Source organism: Onychomys torridus, chromosome 2, assembly GCF_903995425.1.
Source record: "Onychomys torridus chromosome 2, mOncTor1.1, whole genome shotgun sequence".
In the NCBI taxonomy this organism is placed as follows: domain Eukaryota; kingdom Metazoa; phylum Chordata; class Mammalia; order Rodentia; family Cricetidae; genus Onychomys; species Onychomys torridus.
The window spans coordinates 145586141-145613703 of NC_050444.1; the positions used below are offsets into that span (position 1 = coordinate 145586141).

The following is a 27563-nucleotide window of genomic DNA, read 5'->3' on the forward strand; positions in this document are numbered from 1 at the left end:
TCTGTGTAGTTTTGGTGCCTGTCCTGGGTCTCGCTCTGTAGCCCAGGCTGGCCTCGAACTCACAGAGATCCTCCTGCCTCTGCCTCCCGAGTGCTGGGATTAAAGGCGTGCACCACTATGCCCAGCTCCACTTTTGTGGGCTTTTTAAAAAGATTTATTTATTTATTATGTATACAGAAGAGGGCACCAGATCTCATTACAGATGGTTGTGAGCCACCATGTGGGTGCTGGGAGTTGAACTCAGGACCTCTGGAAGAGCAGCCCGTGCTCTCAACCTCTGAGCCATCTCTCCAGCCCCCCACTTTTATGTTGTTAAAAGACTTACTTTATGTGTCTGAGTATTTTGCCTGCATGTGTGTGTATGCACCATGACATGCCTGGTGCCCAGAGAGGTCAGAAGAGGACATCAGATTGACTGGGACTGGAGTTACAGGTGGTTGGGAGCCACCATGTGGGTGCTGGGAATCGAACCTGTGTCTTCTGCAAGGGCAACAAGTGCTCTTAACCACTGAGCCAGCTCTACTTCCACTTCTTGGCACAAAGGCTCACTGTGTTTTGGAGTCCTGGAACCTTCTCAGAATCCTCCTGAGCCTCGAGGATCCTATTAGAACTTGATTCTGGGCCAGGCAGTAGTGGTGCACGCCTTTAATCCCAGCACTCGGGAGGCAGAGGCAGGAGGACCTCTGTGAGTTCGAGGCCAGCCTGATCCACAGAGCGAGTTCCAGGACAGCCAGGGCTACACAGAGAAACCCTGTTTCGAAAAACCAAAGACACCCACCGTGATTCTGGGGGCCTTGCTCCAGTATCCAAGGAGCCATGCTTCTGTCCCACGACCTGCCTCCAGCCCCACAGGGACGGACGCCTGGGTCCGGATGACATCCAATTCAGAGTCACCAATACGGTTTATATTTTGTTTGGTTTTGCTGTTGTTTGGAGGGTTGTTTTGTTTCATTGGTCCCAGAGCCTCACACAAACACCCTGCCACAGCTACACCCCCAGCCCTCTTTACTTCTTATTTTTAGACACTAAGTTGCCCAGGCTGGTCTTTACTCCAGTCTCAGCCTCCAGTATGACCGGGATGACACAAGGCTACCCCATCAGGCCCAGCTCACAGTCTCTATAGAGAAGTTGAACTAGACCTAGCACCAGCAAGTTTAGCCAGTTAGTTAGAGCATAGTGAGAGCCTGTACTCTTCTCCAAACTGAGGCAACCCCCTCCGCCTCCCCCGCCTCGCCCCGAGGAGGGGGAGTTATCTCCGAACCAAATCCTTAATTAAGTACCCTTCCTGGCTACCTGGTCCTCTCACCTCCCCTAAGAAGAGGCTCCTCCCCGTAACACAAAGGCTCAGAATCTCACAGCCATGAAATCATCGACCCCATCACTGCCCCTCCTGGTTTCTAGAGCTGAAATCCTCAGATCTTAGACTGGAACTGGGTGTTCAAAAGGCCAGAGCCCGAGGCTGCCCCAAGGCTTGAAGCTCCATTGGAGAGGCCTTATTCATGGATCCAATTTCGAGCCTCTGATGTCTCTCACTCTCTGGAGTCGCCAGCTCTGCCCCCACCCCTCCAACCCAGGGCCTTGGATCCCTCATGCCCCGCCCCTACCGGAGGCCACCCCTCTGCGCAGGCCCCGTTCCAGCCGCCCAGACGGTGGCCCTGGCCTCCCAGGGGGCTCAGTGTGGCCTGGCACCAGGTCACTTCACTTGGGTGGGGTGCTTAGGGGTAGGGTCGGGTAGGTCAGGCGGCGGCACCACCGCCAGGGCCGTCGGAGGGGGTGCAGGCGGTGACGCGCTCCCGCGCGGTGGCCTGGCGGGCACGGCGGAGGCTGCCGGGTTCCTGACGGCCGCCGCCGCTGCCGCAGGGCCCGCGACAAAGCTGGCGGAAGCAGCGCTTGAAGTTCTCGTCCAGGAAGGCGTAGAGCACGGGGTTGAGGCTGCTGTTGGCGTAGCCCAGCGCAATGCACAGGTGCAGCGCGGCCACCACAAGTGGGTCGCGCCGATTGATGTCCACCAGCGTCCAGACTATGACGAAGATGTGGATGGGCGCCCAGCACACTACGAAGGCACCCACCACCACCAGCACCATACGCGTGATGCGCCGCAGGCTGCGGTCCTTCTCCTTGGAGCCGGACAGAAGGCGCACACTGCGCAGGCGCAGCAGCATGAGGCCGTAGCACACGGTGATGATGAGGATCGGCACCACGAAGGCAAAGAGGAACACGCAGATCTTGGTCACCGTGTCCCAGTACCAGCTGGGGCTGGGGAACTGAAGCATGCATACCACAGCTCCATCTGAGTCCGGGGAACAAGGAAAGACAGGGGTCAGAGGTCTGTGTGCCTAAGGGGCTCTGTCTGCTTGTCCCCTTTAAGATGACTGACTGACACCTAGACTGTCCCTTTACTTGGTGAACTCCGTCTTATGCTTGAAGACCCCAGAATTGGCCTTCATCTGGGAGGTCTTCTTCTGTGTCTTCTCTCGGGCCCTTGGTAAGCCTCTATGCCCATGGACAGCATTAATAATTTATCATTGTGTTAACTCAGCAGACCCCTTAGCCACTTCCAAAACTGCTCCAATGGGTCATCAGTACTGAAGATTGAATTAGAAGGTAAGGCTGGGGATGTAATTCAGTTGCTAGAAGGTTTGCCTTGCATGCACTAGGCCCTAGGTTCAATTCCCAGCACTGTATAAACGTGACCTGATGGTACATGCATGTAATCCAAGCAACTCAGAAGATAGAGGTAAGGAAGATCAGAAGTTCAAGGTTATCCTTGACTACATTAGCTTCTAGGCTAGCCTGAGCTACATGAGAGCCTATCCCCCCCCCAAAAAAAAAGCCTGAGTTAGGCGTCTGACTCCAGCCCAGATGCGTATGGCCTTGGACAAATTACTTACTGACTTCAAGCTTCCTTATGGTGGGGCTAATAGTCAAATGCACATTTCTTTAGTTATAGTTAGATTGATTTAGATTGATTTGTTCTGTGTGTATGTGACACACATATGTGGAGGTTAAAGGACAGCATGCAGATCCCAGCTAATGTCAACAGCAACCTTGCACCAGGTGAGGTGGCACAAACCACCACTCAGGAGCCTGAGGCAAGAGCATCTCAACTGCAAGGCTAGACAAAGTCACATATTGAGACTATATCCAAAAGTGAAATAAAAAACAGAGTCCTTCCCAACAGCCAGCCCTGTAGAAAGAAGAAGGAAGGGATGTTTCCTGGAGAACAGGCTTGGGCCACATGAGCATCTCAGAGGATGTTTTAGGCTTCTGATACAGGCCGGAAGCTGCCCAGGGGATGCCTAAAATCTGGAGCCACACAGTAGACTCGCAGCCTGAGAGTTATAAGAAAGGGGCAAGAAAATGTCTGTGGTACTTCAGGCTGGCAGGACCCCTGGGGATGACTGAGGATCACTGTGTGTATGGGAGAGGGAGGAGTCAGGAGGTCCATCTGGTTCAACTCCCAGCAGGGCTGACAGAGCAATGGGGCCCTGCTGCTCAGTCAAAACCAATTGCTTGAAGGCTGTATAATGGCACTGGGGGCTCTGCCCTTATGAGGGTCGAGGTATCTAAGAAGTTTCCCACAAACCCTCATCCCCTTCCCTACCCTGAATCAAGCCTCTACAGATTTCTACCCAAGGACCAAAAGGAAGGAGAGACCTGAAGGCAGGAGCCTTGGGTCGAAGGTCAAGTTCCATCAAGTGCCTGCCTGGGAGGCTGGAACTAAACCACTTGACTTGATTCCGTTCTTTTTTCTTTCAACCAAGGTCTGGATATATAATATAAAGTGGCCTTGGATTCAGAATTCTTCTGTCTCAGTCTCCTGTGTGCTGGGGTTATGGGCATGTATCACTCTACACTGTGCCTCAGTTAGAGAGAGACCGGGGGGGGGGGGGGGGGGGAGCGGGAGAGCGGTGTCCTGTCTTATCTATGAGGAGGTACCACTCAGAGGTTGGTTACTAATGTATAGGCACCCTTCCTTACATCATGGTAGGGCCATATGAGCAGCCAACACTAGGAAAGGATGGATGATAGCATTGAAAAGTGGTTATGATTTCTCCTGACTTCCTTCTGTATTTATGTGCTAGCCAGACGCCAATAGTGGAAGATTTGGACATCTTCCCTGGGAGCCTGGGTTACCCCCAAACTATCCTCTTCCCACCTAGTGGATTGTAGTGAACTGAGAATAAACTTCCATGTTAAGCCCCTGAACTTTGGGGATGCTTGTTACAGCAGCTATAGAGACTAATACAGATATCCCAGGAGATGCACCTGTCTGCCACTCCCAGCAGGCCATTCAGGTCATTTCTCTCTTTGTTTTTGAGTGAGGGTTTTATGTAGCCCAGGGTGGCCTAAAACTCATTATAGAGCTAAAGCTAGCCCTGAATGCCTGATCCTCTTGCAAGGCTGACAGGTATACAGCACCTGATTTATAAAGTGCTGGGGATTGATCCCAGGGCTCTGTGCATGCTGGGTAAGCACTCTATCAACTGAGCTCCATCCTCCCACTAAGTCCTTCTCTCCAGATTCTTACTACAAAGCCCAGGCTGCTCTCTCTGCCCCAAGCTCCTAAGAGTCAGGATTATAGCCCTGCATATATTATATACTTGACTTCCAGTGATTTTCTTTTTCTTTTTTAAAAAGTTTTATGATTTTAATTATGTATATGGAGGAGGTGATGGGCACATTAATGCAAGTGCCCACAGAGGTCAGAGGTGTGTGAGATTCTGCCTGGAGCTGGGGTTACAGGCACTTGTAAGCCATCTGATGTGGATGCTGGGAATTGAACTCAGGTCCTCACAAAGCAGTATGTACTCTTAACCACTGAGCCATCTCTCCAGTGGTTTTCAAAGGGGATAAGGGGGAGCTTCGGATGGGTCTGCAGATCCTGTGGCCTCTGCTGCTCACTGGTCAGTGACAATCACACTTCGGTATTTATCCATTGCCCTGGAATCCACAGTCCTGGCCTGCCAGTCACAATCCTATTATTAATTCCTTCTGGCCAGCAACCTACCAACCAGTCATTCATCTTCAAGGCAGTCTACCACCCACACTCAGCTGACTCTCCACCCCACCAGGCAATCCTCCGTTCATCGCTCTGTAACCCATGCCACCACTGGTAACCACTCCCACTTGCCCAAATAAATGCCAAATAAATCCACAGAGGCCAACAGGCGGTCAGGCCGAGACCCATGCTGCAGCTTCCTCTCTCACTCACCCCGGGGTCGGGTCACCGCCATGACCATGATGGGGACCCCGACACCTGATGCCAGGACCCAGATGCATATGTTGATCAGCTTGGCCTTGGCAGGCGTCCGGAAGTCCAAGGCCTTGACCGGGTGGCAGACGGCAATGTAGCGGTCCACACTCATCATAGTGAGCGTGAAGATGCTGGTGAACATGTTGTAGTAGTCAATGGACAGCACAGCCTTGCACAGCAGCTCTCCAAACGGCCATGTTTCCATCAGGTACTTGGCACTCTGGAAGGGCAGAGTGCTGGTGGCCAGTGCATCAGCCAAGGCCAGGTTGAAGATGTAGATATTGGTGGCAGTCTTCAACTTAGTATACCTTAGAAGGAAGAGCATGGGTAACTATCCACTTCATGGATTTCAGTTTCCATTAAACTGAGGAAATAAAGGGCAGGACCAGTGTGGCATCAATGCCTATCATCCCAGCACTCAGGAGGCTAACCCACAAGGACTGGGAGTTCCAGACCAGCCTGGGCTATGTGAGGCCCTTTATCAAAAAACAAAAATCAAAAAAACAACAAAGTAAAAAGGTTGGGAGCCAAGGTGGGATTGGAGCCCAGTTGACCATCACTCTTCTCCCGGAAGCAGATAGGTAAGAATCTCTCCGGAACCTGTGATCTGATCACCTGGGAGGCTGAAGCAGGAAGATGATGAGCTTGAGCAGCATAATGACACCTTTTAGAAAGAAAGAAAGAAAGAAAGAAAGAAAGAAAGAAAGAAAGAAAGAAAGAAAGGAGGGAGGGAGGGAGGGAGGAAAGAGGAGGAAGGGGGAAGGGGTCAGGGAATGAATTTTTACAGTTTTTACACTTGTAAAAATTTAGTGAGATGATATAGAATGTAGCCCTGAGCCCAGGGCTTATGCACCCAGGACAAAGGCAGGTTGTAGCTCAGCCGCCAGAGGGCATGCCCAGCAGAGGTCAGAGAACAACTTCTGGCAGAATCCATTCTCCCCGCCCTGGGATGTTATTCTTCATCTATACAGTACGAAGTTGGGGGTCAGGGCATTTACCGGGTCTCTGGGGAATATGGGTGGTCAGCTCTGAGTGAGGGGTTCTGCTGGGACCTTACACCCCTTGAAGTGTCCTGTGTGGTAGCCCAGGACTCCTGGCCCTTTCTTGGTTCCATCCAGGCTTTCTAGCCCCACACGAGTAGACCCATCCCTCCGTGAATGCTGTGGTTCATCCCCTTTCCTGTCCCCTGCTGCGAGGAAGGTGAGCCACATTCATTGTCTCAAGTCTAACCCAGGGCCTAAGCCCAGACGTCAGGCCAGATGGTGCAACCAAACTGCTCCTAACACTCCCAGCATACTCCACGCTCTGGGCTGCATTTAGCCATCAACGATGCAGCTGGCCCTTGCCCGGTCAGTACATACAGTCATGATGCCTTACGTACAGGGCCTGAGCTGGGCGCAGGGTGGTATGGAGGAGACTGTCCCAGAGCATCATCGTCATCATAAAAGCACAGCCACACAGAGCCAAGGTAAGAATCGCTCTTACACCTTGGACTGGTAAGAAATGGGAGGGCAGCTAGCATGAGCAAGGACATGGAAGGGCAGCTAGCATGAGCAAGGACATGGAAGGGCAGCTAGCATGAGCAAGGACATGGAAGGGCAGCTAGCAGGAGCAAGGACATGAAGGGCAGCTAGCAGGAGCAAGGACATGGAAGGGCAGCTAGCATGAGCAAGTCTTCATGTGTCAGGTTACGGCTAAAAGAGCCCTGAGAGTGGAGAAAGTGATTTCTAAAGGCAGAGCCCAACTGCAGGGGGAGGGGCAAGTGAGTACCCAAAATCGTAATCCTAGCACTCAGGAAGCTGAAGCAGGAGGATTGCAAGTTTGAGGCTAGCCTGGGCTTCATAGCAAGACCCTGTCTTGGAAATACAAACAAAATCTTCAGCTGGGGTGGTATACACCTATAATTCCAGCATTTGGACAATGTGGCAGAAGGAAGATTACGAGTTCAAGGTTAGCCTTGGCTACTTAGAGGGCTGAAGGCCAGCCTAGGCTATAGGAGACACTTTCCCAACAAAACAAAATAAAAAACACCAGAGCACCCTCACACTGGGTAGCAGACACTAAAAGAGAAGAGCAAGACACTGATGGGGGAGAGCAGGAGGCCAGTCGGGGTGTCTTCGGCTCTCACCGGGGCACTGTGCTGCGGCTGTGTGATCTCAGTGAGCCCTGCTGTTTCTTTGCCCTTCCATTATCTCGTGTCTCCCACAATGGGCTTCAGGCTGTGACTAAAGCGGTTCTTATGCTTGCATTCAGAATAACTGCTTGGAGTAGAGGTGTGCTTATTAAGAATGGAGATTAAAAGCCCCAATTCTAGAGACTCAGGTTTAGCAGACCTGAGCTGCAGGTATAACTTACTGACTGGTACAGGGGATGCCTGGTTGTATCCTTGGTGGCAGCAGTACCACCATCACCACCACCACCACCACCACCACCACAACAACAACAAATCCAGCAGATCAGAGGTGGGATTGTAAAGGAGTCCTTGGTCTCTGCATCTTTTTCCTTTTGTGGGGGTAGGGCAGAAGGATATGAGATAAGGACTCTAGTAGCCCCCGTTGGCTTCAAGCTCAATATATAGCCAAGGATAACCTTGAACTCTTCTTGTTTGTTTTCTGAACCCTGTCTGTCCTGGAACTCACTATGTGACCAGGCTGGCCTTGAACTCACAGAGATCTGCCTGTCTCTGCCTCCCACGTGCTGGGATTAAAGGTGGGCATGAGCCCACCAGGCCCACCTTGGTACTTGGTATTTGAGAAAGACCGACCAAACTTTCAGCTGTTGAAACTTTTCTGGGATGTATCAGAGGATTTTTTTAGTTATTTTAAAAAAAAAAAAAAAAAAAAAAAAAAAAAGACTCCCTCATTGTCCTCCAAGACCAGCGTCTGTCCCAAAATATCTACTCTTTGCTCTGGGTCTGGAGCAGCAAAACTTTTTGCTAGGAGCCAGCAGGATTGGGAGTCTTAGGAAGTGTGTCTTCATCGGGTGCGAATCACAGCTGTGTGGGAGGCGGTCTCGAGCCCACAGCTGACTTGCCTAATTTCTCCTCTCTTACACAGAACAATTCGAGGCTGTTCTTTGCCTGCTATTTTGATTTGTGATGGATCCTTCCATCCTAAGAGGGGGCTGGGCTGCTGGTGAGTGGGAGCTGAGGCAGCTGGGGCTGGTCCATGTTGGGCTGAAGGGCCTCCCTCTCTCTTGTCATCCAAAGCCTCACCCTTCACTGATGGCCTCCTTAGGCCCCTGCTCCAGCTGCTAAACAAATCATACCCCATTTCTGCTCTCAGTTCCCAGGACCTCCCCAAAGCGCCCTCTCTGTGCCGTAAGTTGGCTCCAGCCACCTCTGGGCTCCAGGCTCTCCAAACCTACTCTTTGACTAATGTCCTCCACACAAGCCTTTCCGCTCCTGCTCCAACATGAAAATCCCAGCCCTCCTCGGGACTTCTGGACTTACTGCTACCCTCATCCCCCAAATTTGCATCGCTTGCCACTTAACTCGCGTCTCTATTCAGACATCACCTCTTCCGAGAGGCCCACCCCAATCGCCTTCTCTTGGGCTGCTCTGTCTCTTTAGCACACATCACTGCCCTGTGTTCTCACTGATGGAATTCTCTGTACTCCCAGGACTCTGGCCTCTCTACACTCCCTGAGTTAGAGGACTTGGACCATTTTGTTGCCTGAAAGCAGCAGGCTCCGTCAGACAAGTATCATGTCTTATTCCAGGGCACACGAGCTCTCTCGGGGACTCAGGTCGCAGCCTCTCTTCAAGTTCATCATCCACAAGACTCAGGCTGTCCCCTCTGGAAGGCAGATCTGTGTAGCACACTGTGTGAACTTCTACAGTTTGTCACCACCATCCCCACAGATCAGCACGCCTTCCTATGTCTGGTCACGCCTATACTACTCAGCTTGGCGGTCTAGCAAGCTGTTTTTCCGGAGACACACCTCTGTATTGGTCTGGTGGACAAATTTCCAAACTACAACTATCAAAACAGTAGAAAATTGTATTCTTGCCAATGTAACACAAAGTGTAGAGCGCCACAGAGAGCCAGCATCGTCCTCTGTTCTCTCTCCTCAGTTCTGCTCCCCACAAGCAACCATGGCGAATGCTCCAGCTGTTCTCCTGACTGTTAGGTCTCAAATTCTGAGTTCCATTCCCAGAACCCACATATCAGAAAGATAAAACTGACTCCCACAAGTTGCCCTCTGACTCTCTCAGACACACCATGGCACATATGTCCCATACCCATACACAAATAAATACATGTAGTAAAAAAAATGTTTTTAATATCTGGGGCTAGAGAGATGGCTCAGCAGTGCAGAGAACTGATTGCTCATCCAGAGGTTCAGTTCCCAGCACCCACATGGTGGCTGACAACTGTCTGTAACTCCAATTCCAAGGGGATCTGACACCCTCTTCTGCCCTCCATGGGTACTACATACACATGGTACAAAGACATACTTGCAGGCAAAACACCCAACACATAAAATATAAAATAAAAATGTAAAAGAATATACTTAGATGGCTATAGCAGGAAACTTAAAAGTTCTTATTAATAAAATCAAACCTGAGGCCAGTTATTGGGGTGAATGCTGGAAGATCAGAGAAGCAGAACAAGCCACAGCTACCTCACCTCGCCAGTTCCTCAGCTGATCCTGTTTCCTCAGACTGTGAATCTCAGCTGAACTGTTGCTTCAATCCTAAAAGCTTAACCAGACAAAAGCTTCTAGTTTCTGGTCCCCACGCCTTATATATCTTTGTGTTTTTGCCATCACTCCCTGGGATTAAAGGCTCACTTTCTGGGATTAAAGGTGTGAGTCACCATGCTTGGTTGTATCCTTGAATAGATGGATTTCTGCCTCTGGAATGCTAGGATTAAAGATGTGTGCTACCACTGCCTATCCTCATGTTTAATATTGTGGCTGTTCTGTTCTCTGACCCCAGATAAGTTTATTAGGGTGCACAATATTTTGGGGAACACAATACCACCACAGATGGCTTTCTCTTCATTTGTCAGTTTTAGACAATACTTCTTGGAGTTTACATTCGGTTAAGTAAGATAATGACAATCCTAGAATCTCATTGGCTCACGCTCACAGCGTCGGTCCGGCTTTACACAGACCTCACATTCTATGAAACAGTCCCAGACTGCTTCACTTTATAAACCCTGTCATTTTAACCCAATAATCAGCACAGAAAGACAAGACAGTTTTCAGGTCATAAACACATATGTTTCCTCCTGAAGCCAGAAGTCATGGCCCTGCCACCTGCAGGGGGCTGTCTTCTCTGTGCCCAGAGAACCAGATAAGCATTTTAGAAAAACATTCAGGATTTGCTTTTTAAAATATATATGTATATATAATTACCATCTATTTTAATATTTATATATAGAGAGTCTCACTATGTTGCCCAGGCTGGTCTCCAATGTGTAGGCTCAGATGACCTTCTCACCCAGCTGCTGAGCTATAGGTATGTACACACATGCATGTTATCCACCCACATGGAGACCATCAGACTTGGCAGCAGACACCTTACCGGCTGAGCCATCTCAGCAGCCCAGGATTGACTTTGTTTTTACCATTATCTGCCTACTTCTTAAACAAAGAGTAAATCATATGGACATTGACATCCTTGTACATATTGTTGCTGCAGAATGTCATTCTGTACACTGTAAATATGTGTTGCTGTGATTGGTTGATAAATAAAATGCTGATTGGCCAGTAGCCAGGCAGGAAGTACAGATGGGATAAGCAAATGAGGAGAATTCTGGGAAGAGAAAGGCTGGGTCAGAAGTCATTAGTCATACACAGAGGAAGCAAGATGTCAAGGCTAAGCAGTCAAAAGAATTAGGGGTTAATTTAAGTTTAAGAACTAGTCAGTAATAAGTCTGAGCTAATGGCCGAGCAGTTATAATTAATATAAGCCTCTGTGTGTTTACTTGGGGAATGCGAGTGGGAGAGATTTGTCCTGATGGCTGGCCAGGACACAGGAAAACTTCCAACTAAATTTGGTGTACCAATACAGGGCTCTCAAATATCCATAAGGCCTAAAAGAGTTTAAAAAGGGGCTTCTAAACACAAAATAACAGAGCCAAAAACAGCTTTCTACTTCATGTCTCATGCAAGTTGAGATATAGAGATGTCAAGGTACAGAGATGTCATGGCCTACGGACTTGAACTACAGTATGGCGGGTTCACAGCATATGGGCTTGAGTGCAGCATGGCAAATTCCTGCAACTGTACATAGTGGTGTCTGCAAGCTATACGGCATGGTGTGTGGTGGATATAGCTTTTGCTAGTACAGACAAAAAAAAAAAAAAGAAAGAAAGAAAAGGTTTTTGGGCTACATGCTGCTGGATGGAGGCAGAGACCCACTGCTTCACAGAGTCATCAATGAGCATGGTTCCATCAGAGCAGGTGGTAAACATGGTTCCACCATGTTGGAAAGCTGAGGTGGGCAAAACCAGCAGCCAAAGCTGCCATTTCAGTCCTAGCCATGTTGCAGTTTAAAGCAGTAGATTCACAATAAGACAGATTCAGATGGGATAAACCCTAAACAGTTTACAGTGTGTGTAAAGATGTATGTAGGCTTAAAAGAAAAGGGAAAAGGAATATAGACAGTTATATAAGGAAACAGATAGTTTTAAATATAAAGTCTTCAGAGCCGGGCAGTGGTGGCACACGCCTTTAAATCCCAGCACTCGGGAGGCAGAGGCAGGAGGATCTCTGTGAGTTTGAGGCCAGCCTAAAGCGAGTTCCAGGAAAGGCGCAAAGCTACACAGAGAAACTCTGTCTCAAAAAAAAAGATAGAAATCACACAGAGAGTCTGGATTATATTGTCTTTGGGATTTTTAACTGCAGAAAGACATGTAATTATAAAGGCTGCTCAGTTAAACCAATATGTATATTTTAAAGGTATCTTGACTTCAAAATTTGAATCTAAGGATATGTTGCTTTGGAAGGCAGCTATGATCACCACTATACCACCAACACAGATGATATGTTGCTTTGGAAAGGAGGCTCTGCTTTTGTTTCCACAGGAAGCAAGAGGCTATGGATTTGTTCCCGGTTAAGACAGATCAGATTTGATCAAGCCAGACCTCCTGAACCTTAACAGATGGTATCTATCAATAAAGGTTATAGAGAGTCTTCCCAGGACTTGACCACTATCTCAAATTCTCTTAGGATCCTCATAAGACTACCAGTGCCCCCTAGGAAGTAGCCTAGAACACTATGCTCACATTCCCAAAAAATGGATTATGGATGTTTGTTTTTGTTTAGATTGTTGGTTACAAATTGTTATTGGTCATAGTCAATCTCTTTCTAAAGAAGAAAGGGAGATATGATATAGAAGTATAGGATAAGCCAGGCGGTGGTGGTGCACACCTTTAATCCAGCACTCAGGAGGCAGAGGCAGGTGGATCTCTGTGAGTTCAAGGACAGCCTGGACTAGAGAGAGAGAGAGAGAGAGAGAGAGAGAGAGCCAGAACAGTCAAGGGTACACAGAGAAACCCTGTCTTGAAAAACCAAAAAGAGAAGTATAGGATATAGATATGACAGGATAAAAGGGTAGTTTATTGAATCTGCTTTTAAAGAGCAACAACTTGCTTAAAAATGTTTTACATTGCTATTGATTTTAGTTTATTGATACAAATTTAATTTTGTTATACTGTATATTTCTACTATTGTTTAAGGTATTATGTTTATGCAATTCATTTAAAATTATAATATATAATTAAGAAATACAAATTAATAATTAATCTTCTATGATAGTCAAACTTATAGTCATGTTAGTTAAGTTTTCTAGGTATACATAAATATATTTCAATTAGGTAGGTAATCTTCATGAAGGGTTTAAAGATGACCTGTCTATCTAAAATATATCTCTGCTTGACCTTGAAAACATAACTAATATGACTACAAATTCAATTGTAATGTCTAACTACTAATTTTCATTTTTTATATCCTAATAGTTGGTAATAATAACATTCAAGGATTAGCAAATTGCATTACATTGGGGTTTTTTTTTGGTTTTTGGTTTTTTGGTTTTTCGAGACAGGGTTTCTCTGTGTAGCTTTGCACCTTTCCTAGAACTCACTTGGTAGCCCAGGCTGACCTCAAACTCACAAAGATCTGCCTGCCTCTGCCTCCCTAGTGCTGGGATTAAAGGCATGCGCCACCACCGCCCGGCGTATTACATTGTTAAAGGAACTGAATAGATACAATATCCTGAACAAGATTAGAAATATACATACAGTATTTTCTAACAAAATAAATCTCAAATTTGTATCAGTACATATAATCTGTTACAATACACAAAAATCTAATTCAATGTAAAATATTTAAAACTAGTAGTTGCCTTTTAAAAGTAGATTCAATAATCTACCTTATCTATATCATGTTTATATCCTCTCTTTTTTCTTTTCAAAGTAGATTCAATAATCTACCCTTTATTCTATTATTTCTATATCTTTTTTTAGTAGATTCAATAATCTACCTCTTATCTATATCCTCTTTTTTTTTTCTTTTTCTTTCTTTTTTTAAACCTTAAATGTAATCTCCTTTGTTTTTCAAACACATGTTTACAGAACATGGCATTTTAAATGTTTTAAGAATTTTTACTTTCTGGACATTGAGACATGTCTGCTCCTGGCAGCACCAACCTACTTCAGAGAAGATAATGGGCATGGAATAAACTCATTATGGAGTTTACTTTCTTGGTGGCAAAAGTTAGCCACTGGGCAAGAAAGTGCCTTTGTGTCGACTGATGACAGGATGCTGTATAAACTGGACATGCAGGACCCATAGGAAGGTGACCACTGAACTTTGCAAGACAAGATGGTCATTCGGGTTCCTACTTCACAGAGGAGACTGTCAGACATTCTACAGGACACAGGAAGAAGTGACTGAGAGACTAGGCCTATGGACTGAAGATAGATGTCCCAACATTGCAGAGGATCTTTGGATGACTGACCAGGCAGGTAGCTGTTTCTGTCATTTCCAGAATTTTAGAAGTTGCTTATAATGCATTTCCTGTTTACTTAGGTAACGTTATATCCTTCTGGGGTCTTTGATGTAGTTGAAGATTATCTACCTAATTGAAATATATCTATGTATACCTAGAAAACTTAACTAACATGACTATAAGTTTGACTATCATAGAAAACTAATTATTAATCTGTATTTCTTAATTATACATTACAATTTTAAATGAGTTGCACAAATACATATACCTTAAATAAGAGTAGAAAGCTGGGTGGTGGTAGAGCATGCCTTTAATCCCAGCACTTGGGAGGCAGAGCCAGGCAGATCTCTGTGAATTCAAGGCCAGCCTGGTCTACAGATCGAGATCCAGGACAGGCACTACAAAGAGAAACCCTGTCTCGAAAAAAACAAAAACAAACAAACAAAAACCAAGAGTAGAAATATACATACAGTATAAAATTAACTTTAAATTTGTATCAATAAACTAAAATCCATAGCAATGTAAAACATTCTTAAGCAAGTTGTTGCTCTTTAAAAGTAGATTCAATAATCTACCCTTTTATCCTATCATATCTCTGTCCTATATTTCTATATCAGACTGTTTTTCCTTAAACTCAGCTGCCTCTTTTTTTATCATTGTCTTTATTTAGTTTGAATGTTTGAAAGCACATTTTGGTCGTGGCTGGCCTGGAACTTGATGTAACTGAGGATGACCTTGAACTGCTGATCCTCCCCCATCCACTGGGATTATAGGTTCCAGGCTTTAAATACTCCTTTCTTGTTTGTTTCTACATGCACCTTGCTAAACTTCATCAGACCTACAAAATGCTTTTCTGTTTAGCCACATCACTTCTGTATCCCTGTGTTCTTCTAGTGAGCTCCCTTCTAGATACTTCTTTCCCCCATTTGTGTCCGAGACTGGATGCTCTCTCAAACTAGCTAGCTATCCTTGCTTCCTGGCTTCAGTGTCTCCCTGCATACGGGTTTATGCCCTCACTTTGGTGGAACACATCCTGTAGCCACTTCCTGAGAAAGGCTTATGGAGGCAACATTTCTATCACTTCCTCTGAAATTGTCTTTATATTGACTGCTAATTCCTTTGAACATAAATATGATTATAGGTGGAAATAATTTCCCATCAGAACTTTGAGGACATGGTCCCCTCATGGCCTACCTTGCAGTTCCGGAAGTACTAGTTCACTCTGCTTCCTGATGTAGTCTGCCCCCCTGACCCTGAAACTCCTAGAATGTTCCCTTTAAGCTCAGTAGTCTGCCATTTGGGGACACTGTGCTTTGGGGTGACTCTTCATCTGCAGGCTGCAGACTCATATTCCTCTGTATAAAACAGGCCTCCTGGATTGATCTTCTAACTTATTTTCTTCCTTCCTTTCTTGTGTTTGTGAGTACAAGGTGTGCTCACACACGCATGTCTGTGTGGAGACCACAGGTTGACCTCGGGTGTTTTCCTCTTTTGGTCTCCACCTTATTTTCTGGAGACAGGCTTTCTCACTGAACCTGGGGCTCGCCATTTCAGCTAGATGGGCGGTCCAGAGAGCTCCTGGAACCTGCTCGCCTCCACCTCCCTCCTGCCTTGCCCAGCACCCTGCTTTTACACGCGTGCCAGACACTCAAACTCAGATCCTCCAGCTTATGCAGCCAGCACCCACCCAGCCACCTCCCCACTCCAGTCCTCTGACTTTCTTCAATGTCTTTTTCTATACACCCTCCAGAGAATTAGCATTCCGTTATCTCTCCACCATTCTGCTTACTTGTTGAAACGTACCGAGACTGGTAATTTATCTTCCCGATGCTCGCTTCTCCCCTAAAAGTTACAGCTTCTTGTGTCATGGTTATAGCGTCAGCTCTTAACTCTGCCGACACTAGTCATTTTAGTTTTTTATTTTCTTGTGCTCTGCATTGTCAACTTGCTTCACTATCTTAGCTGGTCTTCCTGCTTTGGCTTCTCTCTTTTATCCTGGAGAGTCCCTTCAACTGTCTGGTGAGATGTGACTAAATTCAATCGCGGAGCAGAAGCCTGAATCATGAACAGGCAGCTGTGTACTCGAGGTTTCACGTGAGGGTCCTGAAAACTAATTGGGGGTGGGGAGTGTAAGGGGACTTTCACACTGAGAACAGGTAAAAATCAGTTTCTAGAGCTGGGCATAGAAGCACATGACAATGAAGTTCATACTTGGGAGGTAGAGGCAGAAATATCAGGAATTCAAGGACATTCCCTGCTATATAGTGAGTATGAGGCCAGCCTGGGTTGCATGAGACCCTGTCTCAAAGAAAGAAGAAAAAAAAAGAGAAAGGAAAAAGAAATTCATTTCTAAATTTCCTCTCCCACCTGTGTTGGGAACTTCTGGCTACAGAGCTGGGGAAGGGGCTTATGGGCTCATCCCGTCTCCATTTGGCTCTTCATTCCGTCCCTGTGTTTGCTGACCCTGGGTCCAGAGAGCCTCCAGGGGAAAAGCCCTGCTGTCCTGAAGGATAATCACTTGGCTGTGCAAGGCGTATAGGTGGTGGTGGGGGTTAGTAAGGGTCTTAATACCTCTGTTGACAACCAACCTCCTACCCTGTCAATCCCACACCTCACCATGCTCAGCTTGTTACGTCTCTGTCAATCATTTAGGACCTTCTAAAATACATGTTGACCTCTTCCAGAGAAGAAAAACTGAAGCATGGAGATGAAGTGACTTTTCCTGATCATACATCTAGTTTAGCACAAGAGGGCATTTAACTCTGGCAGTCTAGTGCCAGCACCTGCTAACCATTTTGCCACAACACCCCTCCCGTCCCCTATTACAGACTGGTCTGTCTGTTTTTTCCACTTGGGTTTTTTTAAAAAAGATTTAATTTATGTGTAGGTGTATATATGCTAAGTGAGTGCAGTGCCTGAGGAGGACAGAAGAGGGCATCAGATCCCCTAGAATTAGAGTTATAGGCAGCTGTGGCTCTTGGGAACTGGACTTGGGTCTTCTGGCTCTAAACTGCTGAACCAGCTCCCTGGCCTTCTCCACGTGGGTTCGATTACTGAATCAGTGATAGAAGAATGATGATGCCAGGCATCTGTCATTGTGGGGCTGGGATGTGGCTCAGTGATAAAGCACCCACTTAGCATGCATAAGAGCCCTGGCTTTATCCTCAGCACTGGAAAAAGGAAAAAAAAAAAATGCCACCCATTGGACCAGACCCAGAGAAAGCTCTGTCTGAACCACTATCGACTCTTCAATGCTTTTAGGAAACCTTCTTTTTTTTTTTTTTTCCAAGTCAAAAATCCCCATTAGCTCATCTTGAATTATGTAGCTGCCTGGGCACATGCTCCCAAATAGCCACCTCAGCATGCTCTGTCTTCTTGAAACACCAAGGGCCTGAACACCATCCCTCCTGAGCCTGACTCAGGACGATGAGGACCACGTCTGTTCATTTTTCTTCCTCAGATGGAGACTGAGTGTGCTCTGTGAGGGAACCTCTCTTCTCATCCGTACAACCAGAGCCACAGTGGCTCCATACACAGTCTGTAGAGTCTGGGGAGCTGGGTTTCCTCAGCTCCAAACCTGCCCTCATGGGCACTGAATCTAAAGAAGGATTTTCTCCTCAGGAAAATTCAGGGTGGCCAGTCAGAGTGCCAAGCACCTGACCCTGGGATCCCAGAGATGGTCAAAGGTTTCCCTTCTCAGTACTTCGGCCTGGTCTAATCACTTAGTGGCTTATTTGTATTCTTTCTCTCTCTTTTTTAATTATTTGTTTTTTGAGATAGTGTTTCTCTGTGTACCCTTGACTGTCCTGGAACTCGCTCTGTAGAACAACCAGGCTGGCCTTGAACTCACAGAGATCCCCTGCCTCTGCCTCCCAAGTGCTGCGATCAAAGGTGTGCGCCACCACTGCTCAGTGCTTTCTTGAAGCCATATTCTTGGAGTGACGGGGGCCACAGTAGCCCATGCCATTACTCCTAGCACTTGAGAGGAAGAGACAGGTAGAGCTCAATGAGTATGAGACCGGTCTGATCTACAAAGCAAGTTCCAGGCCAGCCAAGGCAACACAGCAAGACCTTGTCTCAAAATAAATAATATAATATCAAATTCTTGGAATGCCTTTTCTTTTATGAGCCAGGCACTATGCCAAAAGCACGGAACACAAGATCTCTGTTCCTCCTCACTGCAACCTTGGGTTAATACAATCTTACCTTCGGAGGTACATGCCTGTAATTCCAGAACTTGGGAGACTGAAGCAGGAGGATTGTCAAGAGTTCAAGGCCAGCCTGGGCTACAGATTGAAACCCTGTCCAAAAAAAAGAAAGAAAGGAAAAAAGGAAAGGAGGAAAGAAAATTCTCTATCTACTGATGAGCTGTACAGATCTCAAAGACGTGTGGCTTGGAAAAGGGACAGTGAGAAACCACACTCAGCCTCACGGTCCCCGAGCGCTGGCTCGAAGCCACTGCCCCATAGCGCCGTGTTTCCTGTTGTTCACTTTGTCAAGGCTTTCCCTGCTCTGGTAATGAATGGGTCCAGAGTCGGCTGGTTTTCACACGTTCCCGCCCCCTCTGGGTAATTGGAGACAACCTGCTCACAGCTCAGCTGCTTAGGTATGACCAGACTTATAAATAATGTCACAGGCACAGTGACAGACCCAGGGGGCCAGGAGGAAAAGGTCCACTCAGAACAAAACACTCACCTCTGTCTGAGGTTTCTGGGCAGCGAGAGTGCCTCCGCCTTGGTTTGCTTCAAACAGATAATAAACATCACTGGACATCTACTGTGTGCCAGGCACGCAGACGAGCCATTTACATCATTTAATCTCCACAGCACTCCATGGGGTAGATAGCAATTACAGACCTCAATTTATCAAGTTGGGTAATGAACTTGTCGTGGTCACAGTCAGGAAGAGGTTTAGTGGTCTACCTGAAGGCTGGTGTCTCCTCTGGACTCAGGTTTTAGCTTCTCCTCCCCTGTGTACTCAGTGGGCTGTGTGTGTCGCTCACACGCTCCATGTCAATTAAATATAAGACCCCAAGAGCAAGGACAACATTTGTCTCCCTCTCCGAAAAGCCTGCTGCCTAAGGCAGCACCAGGCAGAGAGCGGCTGCCCAAGACACATCTGTGGAATGGGTGTATATAAAGCTGTCTGTCTTCCACACCAGGCAGGCACTGGGACCCCAGCAGCCTGAGTAAGGACAGGTAGAGTAGCACCTGGTATTCATTGATGAGCACCAGTGGGAATGCATCAAGGTACCTTGATCTTCAGAAGCAAGGAGCCCACAGACCAAAGAATCAAATCAAGGTCGCTCTCTCTCCTTCAGCCCCCCTCCTTCCTCATCTTGGACCTACCCAGGCCCCCTGAAAGATGACCCTCTTTGCCCTGGGTCTAAAGTGAGTCAGCCCTGCAGGTGGAAAGAAAAATCTTCACTCATTTATCCTAGGGAGCTAATTTGATTTTAACTAAATGGAGGTGGTAATGATGTTGTTTTTCTCCAAAACAGAGGCAGGAGAGCAAAAATTAACAGCAGTATCAACCGTCCGATCGACCTTGTGGGACCTCAGGATACGAACTCAATGTGGAGACCAAAGCCAACCCAACTCTCTGTGGATCACTGCAGTATTTACAATTAGTATTCTGCCTAAATGCTTTCCAACCCTAGGGTATAACAGCTGTTTACTAGTGAGTCTTCAAACACGGAATCATATCCTAAGAAAGGCACGGAAGCCAGGGTCAACACTGCAGAAGTCCTTATTGCCGATACCACGCCCACACATAAACACCATATTCCATGAAAGGGAGCATGCTCCAAGACTGTTTAACCTTCTCTTAGCAATGTGCTGTGGCCACCTTTCTGTATTCATATATGAATTAATATTTTTAATATATATGGTGGTATATGCCTTTATTTTTAGATGTATTTATTCATGTATATGGGTACTCTGTCTGCATGTATATCTGCACACCAGAAGAAGGCATCAGGCAGTTGTGAGCTTCCATGTGGGTGCTGGGAATTGAACTCAGGACCTATTGGAAGAGTAGTGAGTGCTCTTAACCACTGAGCTATCTCTCCAGCCCCACAAATTAATATTTCCAGTGGTTGCTTTACAGTCCAAAGGTCACCAAGCTTTTTCTGCACAGGGCCAAAGAGTGAATACTAGATAAATAATAGTCATCATTAGGCATCCACTAGGTCTCCATCCTATATTCTTCTACTTTTTTTTAATGTGTATGAGTGTTTTGCCTGCATGTATGTGCAACACTTGCGTGCCTGGTACCTGAAGAGGCCAGGAAAGGGGATCATATTCCCAGAACTGGAGTTACAGACAGTTGTGAGGCACCTTGTAGATGCTAGAAATGAAATTTGGGTCCTCTGGAAGAGAAGCCCATGCTCTTAACTGCTGAGCCATCTCTCCAAGCCCAGTTTATGTAGACATAAATTTTAGCTCAAGGACCATACAAAACCAGACAGAGGTCCATGATTGGCAGTACATGCCTGTAATCCTAACACTTGAAGTTGAAACATGACCATGAGTTCAAGGCTAAGGTGATGCTGCATAGTGAGACCCTGCTAGTAGAGTGTTTGCCTAGCATGCCAAAGCCTTGGGTTCAAGCCCCAAGACTGAATAAGCTAGGTGTGGTGGCACAGGCCTGTAGTTCTAGCAGGAGCAGCAAAAGGATCAGAAGTTCAGAGTCATCTTCACCTAGAGAGAGAGTTGGAGGCCGAGTAGGTGCAGGAGATCTTCATTTTTTTGTTGGCTTGTTTGTTTGTTTTGTTTTTTAAGACAGGGTTTCTCTGTGTAGCCCTGGATGTCCTGGAACTTGTTCTGTAGACCAGGCTGGTCTCAAACTACAGAGATGCATCTACCTCTACCTCCAGAGTGCTGGGACTAAAGGCGTGCAGCATCACTGCCCAGCTGAGATCCTGTCTTAGTAAATGTACAAAGACAGACTCCACTGGGCTGAGTCCTAACCAAAGTCAGTTGGAAATCCTCCACTGAAGGATGCAAAGGCTGCGTCCATGCTCCTGTTACCACAAAACCTCTGTAGGTGCAACTAACTGGTGAGTGCCTCGGGATACAGTTCCTGGGACCTCAGAGCCAGAGGAATATTCAAAGTGGGAACAGCGGGTGTTCCAGATGGGCTCTGTACAGGAGCGCAGTGGGGGACATGCTCCAGCCCACTGTTGGGGCGCCTTGCAGTACAAGCAAGTGAGTTCTCTCTTAGAACCTAGCAACTGCATGGCTTCGAGCATGGTTCAAAGGCAGACCCCACCCCCATCCCCAGCACCACAGAGGAAAAACAACCTCTCTTCCACCTGCCAATATTCTTCCTGGGTCTACTCATGGATCCAAGTCTGACTTCTCCAGAAATTCCCCATTCCCTGTACCTCCATGAGAGCTGAGAACTGAGGTGGGCACCTCCTCAACCATGGTGAGATTTACTACAGTAGTGTGCCCCTGTGGTGATTTAGATGTAACTGGCCCCCATAATCTTTAGGGAGTGGCTGTTCAAGGATGTGGCTTTGTTGGAGTAGGTGTGGTCTTCTTGGAGGAAGTGTGTCACTGTGGGGGCGGGCTTTGAGGTCTCTGTGGCTCCAGCTTTGCTCAGTGTTGCCTGCAAGATGTAGGACTCTCAGCTACTCCTCCAGCACCATGTCTGCCTGCACGCCCCCACACTCCCTGTCATGATGATAATGGACTAAATCTCTGTAAGTGAGCCAGCCCAGTGAAATGTTTCCTTTTTAAGAGTTGCTGTGGTCATGGTGTCTTTTTACAGCAATAGAAACCCTAAGGTTGGGCAGTGGTGGCGCACGCCTTTAACCCCAGCACTCGGGAGGAAGAGGCAGGTGGATCTCTGTGAGTTTGAGGCCAGCCTGGGCTACAGAGTGGGCTCCAGGAAAGGCTCCAAAACTACACAGAGAAACCCTGCCTCAAAAAAAAAAAAAAAAAAAAAAAAAAGAAAGAAAGAAAGCCTAACTAAAATAGTCCCTAAAAAAGACACATTTATATCCCAAACTCCAGTCCTTGTGAATATGAGATTATTGGGTAAAGAGTATTTGCAGATGAAGAGAAGGACCCTGAGGTATGAGTACCTGAATTACAAGACTGGGACCAACCTTCAAATGTCCTCCTATGACACAGGGAGGAGGCAGCAGCCAAGTAAAGATGGGAACTGTATTGTAGTAGGAGCCATGTAGGCACAGCTAAGGAATTGTCTGGAGCACTGGGAATTCCCCACTTTGAACATTCCTTCTAACTCTGAGATTCCAGGAACCATAACCCAAGGAAGAGGCAAGGAAAGGTCCCTCCTAGTGGATGGGCCTTGACTTTGAACTTGTGATTTCAGAACTCAGGCAGCTCTGGGACACAGAGCCCTGTACGTCCTATCTTCAGACTGGAAGAGGCTCTGATCTCCAGGGAGGCTGGACTTTACACTTCCCCTTCCCCTTTACAGATGATCAAAGTGAGGCCTGGAGAGGAGGTAAAAGGCCAAACAGACTCAGTTTCCTGACTTCTGGGAGCCGCCCTCTTGGAAGCTAAGGCTCAGTGAAAACCCAAGGTCTTGTCCTGGACTCCAAGGTCTCCAACAGAGCTCCAGGCTCTCTGCAGATGCTCTCTGCAGATATCTACATGGTCAGTTCTGATGGGCTCCCAGATATGACCAACCCAGCATAGCTCAACAGATGGCAGACCATAACAACCACCTCCACCTCAGCCGTGACACTGACAGGTGCTCCCAAGTACCTGACACATTCCACCAACTTGACTATGACAGGGACACCGGCCACCTTACTTAACCACTCCAGGAACCCTGTGGAACCACTGCTATGGTTTTCTCACTTCATGGTGGAGAAAAATAAGCCTCAGTGGGGAGGCTGAGGTCAATGCTGTGCCCAGGATGCATGTCAACCTGACAATGTACACTTACAGGGAAGCATCGAAGCCATACCAGATGAGGGTTGGCCCTAGACTGCCCCACCTCCCAACACTGAGATTGAAACAGGAGCCTGTATAAACTGGCAGGAAAGCACTGAGCTGCATTTCCTGTCCAAATTCTTTCCCTATTTAAGGTTTGTTTGTGAGCCGGGACTGAACCAAGTACTTTGGCAATGCTCACTCAGCCTCTACCATTGAGCTATCTCTTCAGCTCCTTGGGATTCTTAAATAAATAAACAAACAAACAAACATTATTTATTTATTTATTTAGGGGAGGGGCATGCACACCACATCATGCACGTGGAGATCAAAGGACGGCTTTCAAGATTGAGTTCTTGCCTTCCACCAAGTGGGTCCCAAGGATTGGACTGAGGTCGTCGGGTTTAGCAGCAAGCCCCTTTACCAGTTCAGCCACTCCCCTTCTTATTGGCCAAAGAGAGGATGCATGCAGGGATGAACGTGAGAAAATAAGGAGGATGCCCTTGTGAGAGTGGAGGGCAAATGGGAGTGACCGTTAGAAAGCAGGGGATGGCAGCGACCAGCCCAGCAGAGGAAAGATTCTCCCCAGAGCCTGACCACGCCTCGAGTGCAGACCTCTACCCTCCTGAAAGAAGAAACTTTGGCAGCTTCTTGCTTTGGTTTTAGTTTTGAGATGAGGGCTTTTTGTTTGTTTTGTTTTGTTTTTACAGGCACAAGGACATGTTGTTGCCTGAGACAGGGTTTTATTTTGTAGCCCAGGCCATCCTTGATCTTGCAGTCCTCCAGAGTACTAAGACTACAGGCCTGCTAATATAGACTATTAATACTGAAAAGGAAGCTAGCTAGCTAGGTAGGCATGCAGATTTTTTTTTTCTTTTTTCTTTTTCTTTTTGTGTAGTCCTGGCTATCCTAGGACTCATTTCATGGACCAGGCTGGCCTCAAACTCAGAGATCTGCCTGCCTCTGCTGGGATTAAAGGTGTGCACCACTGTGGCCCAGCCATGTGCAGACTCCTAACTGTGGGCAGGTTTACTTGCTGGGGATACAGGGCATTCATTCTCCCACTGAACCAACATAACCACACAAGAGGGGAGCATCATTTATCTCCAAGGAGAAGGCTGAGAAGCAGAAAGGTGAAGTTGCCAAGCAGGTCCTGAATTAGGTCTCTAGTCCCTGGGATTCTAAATCTCACATTCCTAGCCACTACCCCTAACCTTCTCCCCGGGATAGAGATCAACCCCTCTGTTTTACAGATGAAGGCTTAGAGGCAGCAGTATTACCACAGGGATCCCAAAGGCTGGCTGCATTGTGGGCGAACAAAGAACAGTCAACATTGCAACTGCCAGCAGCTAGGGGTCCAGCTGGAGCTCCCTCTATTTGCAGACAAAGGGTGATTGTTCTCCCAAAGGACAAAACAAGCCTGCCTGGACAGCAAGGACTTCAAGCTCTGTCCCTGCCCACCATTTAAGAGGGATGGCACTTGGCCAGAAATAAATTAGCTGTCTCAGTTTTGGCAGAGCCTGAGGAAGGAAAGTGGTTAATTATAATGAAGCCCCGTGAGCTTATCACAGGAGAAGATTACAGTTGGAACGTGGAAATAAAGAGCCCCTGAGTTTAACATGAGTGGGGAGACCAGCCAAGCTATACTTAGCAATAACTAGGCCAAAGGCCTAGCTTCTGTTGGAGAACCGGAGCACACGCAAAGAGCTCTTGTTCCCTGATCCTTGACTCTGCTTAAGGATGGCTGGATTGTGGGGCGAATGTATCCAGACATCATGGGAGCTCCAAGAGAGCAGAATCTGGGGCTAGGGAGACAGCTTGTTAGTAAAGTGCTTTCTGTGGAAGCATGAGGATCTGAGTTCAATCCCCAGGAGCCCCGTGAACAAACCAGGCATGGTGGTGCTAAGGAGGCAAGACAGACAGATTTGCTGGGACTTGCTGGCTGGGCAGCCAGGCTGCCTAAGCCAAGGCTTTGCGCCCTAGCTTCCAGGTTCCAGTGAGAGAGTTTATCTAAAAAACCAAGATGGTTGGTTCTTGAGGCTGATACTATGATATCAGACTGCTGTGTGTGTGTGTGTGTGTGTGTGTGTGTGTGTGTGTGTGTGTGTACAGAGAGACCTTCAGTGTGGTAATCAGTGTCTGGGTTTCCACAAACAAGGCATGACCTTCCTACAAACCGTGTGTGCCAGGCTCTCCCCACCCCACACCCACTCATGGGACAGTCAGACAGACGGATGAGTACTTGGATGTTTGAAACAGTGCATGGAGGCTCAGGTGTGCTTTGGTGGTAGGACAGTTGCCAAGTATGTATGAGGCCCAGGGTTAGATACCCAAAAGGAAGCATGGAGAGGAAGAAGGAAAAGATGTGGTCCCTGCTTTGATGGGGGGGACACAGGGGTCACTGTTGCCATCAGAGAGAGCTCCCTGGGGGGAAGAGTTCCTTACTAGGTGAGAAGACAGGGGTTGCCCTGGAGGGACAGCAACCTGCGATTCTAGCATCTTATTCCCTTTTACCTGGTGGCTGTGACTTTCTATTGTAGGGCTCAGCGACTCTGCAGAGGGAACCAAGTACCAGTTAGAGATTTCAGAACTATTTAATGATGGCCTCTTAGGGTCAGGAGCTAGGAACAGCACAGAGAATGGAGGAAGCAGTTTCTGCTCTCTAGGAGAAGCCACAGGGAAGGGGAGGAGAAGCCAGAAGGGGAGGAGAAGCCAGAAGGGGAGGAGAAGCCAGAGGGAAGGAGAGCAAATAGGGCTAGTACCACTATAAAACCTCGCTTATTACCCTCATCTGTATCTGTGTGTGTGTGTGTGTGTGTGTGTGTGTGTGTGTGTGAGAGAGAGAGAGAGAGACAGAGAGACAGAGAGACAGAGAGACAGAGAGACAGAGAATGCTTATGTGGAAGTCAGAGATCAGCTTCCAGGACCTTCCTCTGTTGCTCTCCACCTTATTTTTTGGGACAGGGTATCTCAACGAACTTGGAGTTCACCCTTTCAGCTAGGCTGGCATCTGCCATCTCTGCCCCTGTCCAGCACAGCGGTTCAGAAGACACCGTTACAAGCAGCTTTTGGGTGGGTGCTGAACTGTCTCCCCAGCCTGATGAGCACACATTCTTGTCTCTGTCTCTGCTGCTGTTTGAAGAAGCCTCCTAAGGCTTCACATGTCCAAAATTCCCACTGTGAGTGAGGGGTACAGGGGGCTTTACGAGGTAAACAGGGTTAAATAAGGGCATGGGGGTACCTAAGATGTATCCTGGTGTCTTAAGAGGACACATGGCACCCACCTATAGTCCTGGAAGAGTGTGAGGCCAGTCAGGTGTGGTGGTGCCTGCCTTTAATCCCAGCTCTCAGGAAGCACAGGCAAATGGATCTCTATGAGTTTGAGGGCAGCCTGGTCTACACAGCAAGTTCATTTTGTTGTTGTTGTTGCTTTGGTTTTGGATTTGTTTTTTGTTTTTCGAGACAGAGTTTCTCTGTGTAGTTTTGGAGGCTGTCCTGGAACTCGCTCTGTAGACCAGGCTGGCCTCGAACTCACAGAGATCTGCCTGCCTCTGCCTCCTGAGTGCTGGGATTAAAGGCGTGTGTCACCACTGCCTGGCTACAAATTCTGAATCTCTTTTAAAAGGGGAACAGTCAGGGGCTGGAGAGATGGCTCAGAGGTTAAGAGCATCTGGCTGCTATTCCAGAGGTCCTGAGTTCAATTCCCAGCAGCCACACGGTGGCTCACAACCATCTGTAATGGCATCTAGTGCCCTCTACTGGCCTGCAGGCACATATGCAGACAAAACCCTGTATACATAACAAACTTTAAAAAAGTAAAAAAGAAAAAGAAAGAAAGAAAAGAAAAAAAAAAAAGAAATCTACTCTTTTAGCTGGGCGATGGTGGCGCATGCCTTTAATCCCAGCACTCAGGAGGCAGAGGCAGGCAGATCTCTGTGAGTTCGAGGCCAGCCTGGTCTACCAAGTGAGTTCCAGGAAAGGCGCAAAGCGACACAGAGAAACCCTGTCTCAAAAAAAGGGGGGGGGGACAGTGTTCCTAAATGCAATGCAGCTCTTCCCAGCCATCGACTGACAAGACTAGAAAGTCCTTTGTCACTGGGTCCCCCTCTTCTAAGTGATGGTAAACGAGGAGGCACCTGAATAATGTCATTGCGTTTAATCCTGACAGCAACAGTGAGCTAGGAACTAGGAAGCTGCTCAGAGAAGCAAAGGAACTTGCCCAAGGCCACACAGCTCAGCTAGACTGCAGTATCCCGCTATCGAACTCAGGTATGGCTGGGAAGGACTTTTATAATCAGCTGAGCCAAGTGAAGGAGATTAACCTTGATCATCGGGATCCCTCGTGCGATCAGTTACAAGGCCTTCAGGACACCACTAAGGGCCTCTGGGATGGCTCAGAGGGTAAAGGTGCCTGCCTGCCTCCCAACAA

The 27563-nt window shown here is 47.4% G+C and overlaps 1 protein-coding gene across 1 annotated transcript in view; it reads right to left on the reverse strand.

Annotated features, from left to right (window-relative positions):
* Window positions 1-730: 730 nt before the first annotated feature.
* Window positions 731-27563, reverse strand: part of Oprd1 (opioid receptor delta 1) — a 35777-nt gene continuing 8944 nt past the window's right edge. Inside the window, exons 2-3 of the mRNA XM_036180162.1 lie at window positions 5216-5565; window positions 731-2290 (exon numbers count right to left, since the gene is read on the reverse strand). Coding sequence (XP_036036055.1) covers window positions 1737-2290; window positions 5216-5565 — 904 coding nt within the window. The 3' untranslated portion in view covers window positions 731-1736. The remainder of the gene's footprint in view (window positions 2291-5215; window positions 5566-27563) is intronic.